The sequence below is a fragment of the Octopus bimaculoides genome, chromosome 8 (assembly GCF_001194135.2).
Source record: "Octopus bimaculoides isolate UCB-OBI-ISO-001 chromosome 8, ASM119413v2, whole genome shotgun sequence".
NCBI lineage: Eukaryota > Metazoa > Mollusca > Cephalopoda > Octopoda > Octopodidae > Octopus > Octopus bimaculoides.
Genome location: NC_068988.1, coordinates 42471533 through 42473431, shown reverse-complemented (window position 1 = coordinate 42473431; position 1899 = coordinate 42471533). Strand labels below are relative to the sequence as shown.

The following is a 1899-nucleotide window of genomic DNA, read 5'->3' as shown; positions in this document are numbered from 1 at the left end:
TGAAAGAAAGAAGAAAGAGAGGGGGGTTGGTAACAAAGTTGAAAGGGAAGAGAAAGGTAAAAAAAAAAAAAAATTGAGAGATCTGAAAGAAAGAAGATGTGATGAGTGAGAGAGAGATGTACTTACAACACTATCACTCACATCATGATCACCTCCTAGAGGTTGCAGTTCGGGGTTTTCATTGCTGTCAGGTTTCCATGACAATAAACTGACAAAGAAAGAGAAATTCATGAAAACACATAAAACAAAACTTGAGACTAGAAGGTCAACAATTGTGTAACCAGGCCTGGTGGGGGTGGGCCAGGGAAGGAGATTTTGAATTCTGGCACTGCTTTCCACACAGAAGTGTTTCAGTGTTTCCATCATAACGACTATCTACTTACTGGAGTTACAGTGATTTTAGGAAAATTTGGCTGATATTTCAGCATGTTGAGCTATTAGGTACTCAGCTCTCATCGGTTCATTTCAGTGACGAAGCTGATGTTTAACTCCCATAAAAGAATTCTAGCCATGACCATTCCATCTTTTCTCAAGTATTGTGTATGGGCAATCTTTTCCAAGAAAGGACCACATGAGACATGACTCATCGCCAGGCAGGCTGCGCTACTAAAAAATTCCAAGGTAATTTTTCCTTAGGCATGCCATTCAGAAAGTCAGTTTATGCCATGACTGGTGTATATCCTGGGCAATAGACTGTAATATGGGAGTAATTTGCCTGCTATTTCTAGCAGGTTGAATAACTGTGTTGAAATCCCTCGATTTGTTTCTGAGATGCAATCCAAGTTAGTGACAAAAGATAACCAAGTTAAACTGGTTGTCATACTGATCATTCAGCCACTGTTGGGGAAACATCAACCATAACAGAACTATATTCTAGGTTGTCTCAATTTGGCATACATAATATACGTCCTCATTAAAACAAATCTCTATGCAAAATTGACAAGAATGTCTCAAACTCTATGTAGGGTATTGATGCAATATATACTTAAACAAGACAAGAATGCAGTAGGAGTTGGCCAGAATGCAAAAGCAGTCAAAAGTACAAGAAGGATTGACAAGAGTGAAAAAGGAGTTTATAAGAGTGCAAGAGGGGTCACCAAGAGTGCAAGAAAGGTCAACAAGAGTGCAAGAGGGATCAACAAGAGTGCAAGAGGGATCAACAAGAGTGCAAGAAAGGTCAACAAGAATGCAAGAAAAGTCAACAAGAATGCATGAGGGGGTCAACAAGAGTGCATGATAAATTGAAATAACTAATATAGAGACAGGTGAACATGAAATAATTAAAGAAGATGTTTTAAAAGAACAAAAAACAAAAATTTTTTGCAGATACCTATGAGGAATGGTACATCGGAATATTTCCAGCATACAAGTACAGGTTTTACTCCAGACTTCAGGGGAGAATTTCTTACCATTGGAAATAACTAAATTTTCTAAACAATTGGTTCCAGAGCGAGCTAACTGCTCATTGTCTGTCAAATGTAATAAAACAAAAACGATTACTTTCTAATTATGAATGTGTGCATTTGTGTGTGTGTGTGTGTGTGTGGTCCACAAGCACATATCTTTGTGTATTATGATGAAGACACACTCACATACATACTCACACATGCATTATATATATATACACACACACATGCATTATATATATATATACACACACACATACATTATATATACACATACACACTATATAGAAACACATACATACATACACACATATATATACATACATACATACACACATATATATACATACATACACAGGACACTGCAATATGAAGTTATAACACGAAATAACACTGTGTATGTGTATGTATGTGGGTATATATATGTGTGTATACTGTCTATACTGCTTATAAATTGTGTTTTTTTATTTTTATTTTATTTTCATTTTTATTT

General features: G+C 35.9%; 1 protein-coding gene across 12 annotated transcripts in view; it reads right to left on the bottom strand.

The window, feature by feature from the left end:
• Window positions 1-1899, bottom strand: part of LOC106871743 (brefeldin A-inhibited guanine nucleotide-exchange protein 1) — a 171554-nt gene that overhangs the window by 29172 nt on the left and 140483 nt on the right. For 10 of the 12 annotated variants that reach the window (XM_052970066.1, XM_052970065.1, XM_052970068.1 and 7 more), the window contains 2 exons: window positions 1331-1469; window positions 127-208 (listed from right to left, as the gene is read on the bottom strand). In XM_052970066.1, the coding sequence (XP_052826026.1) occupies window positions 127-208; window positions 1331-1469 (221 nt within the window). The remainder of the gene's footprint in view (window positions 1-126; window positions 209-1330; window positions 1470-1899) is intronic. The other 2 variants (XM_052970067.1, XM_052970069.1) reach the window with 1 other exon arrangement.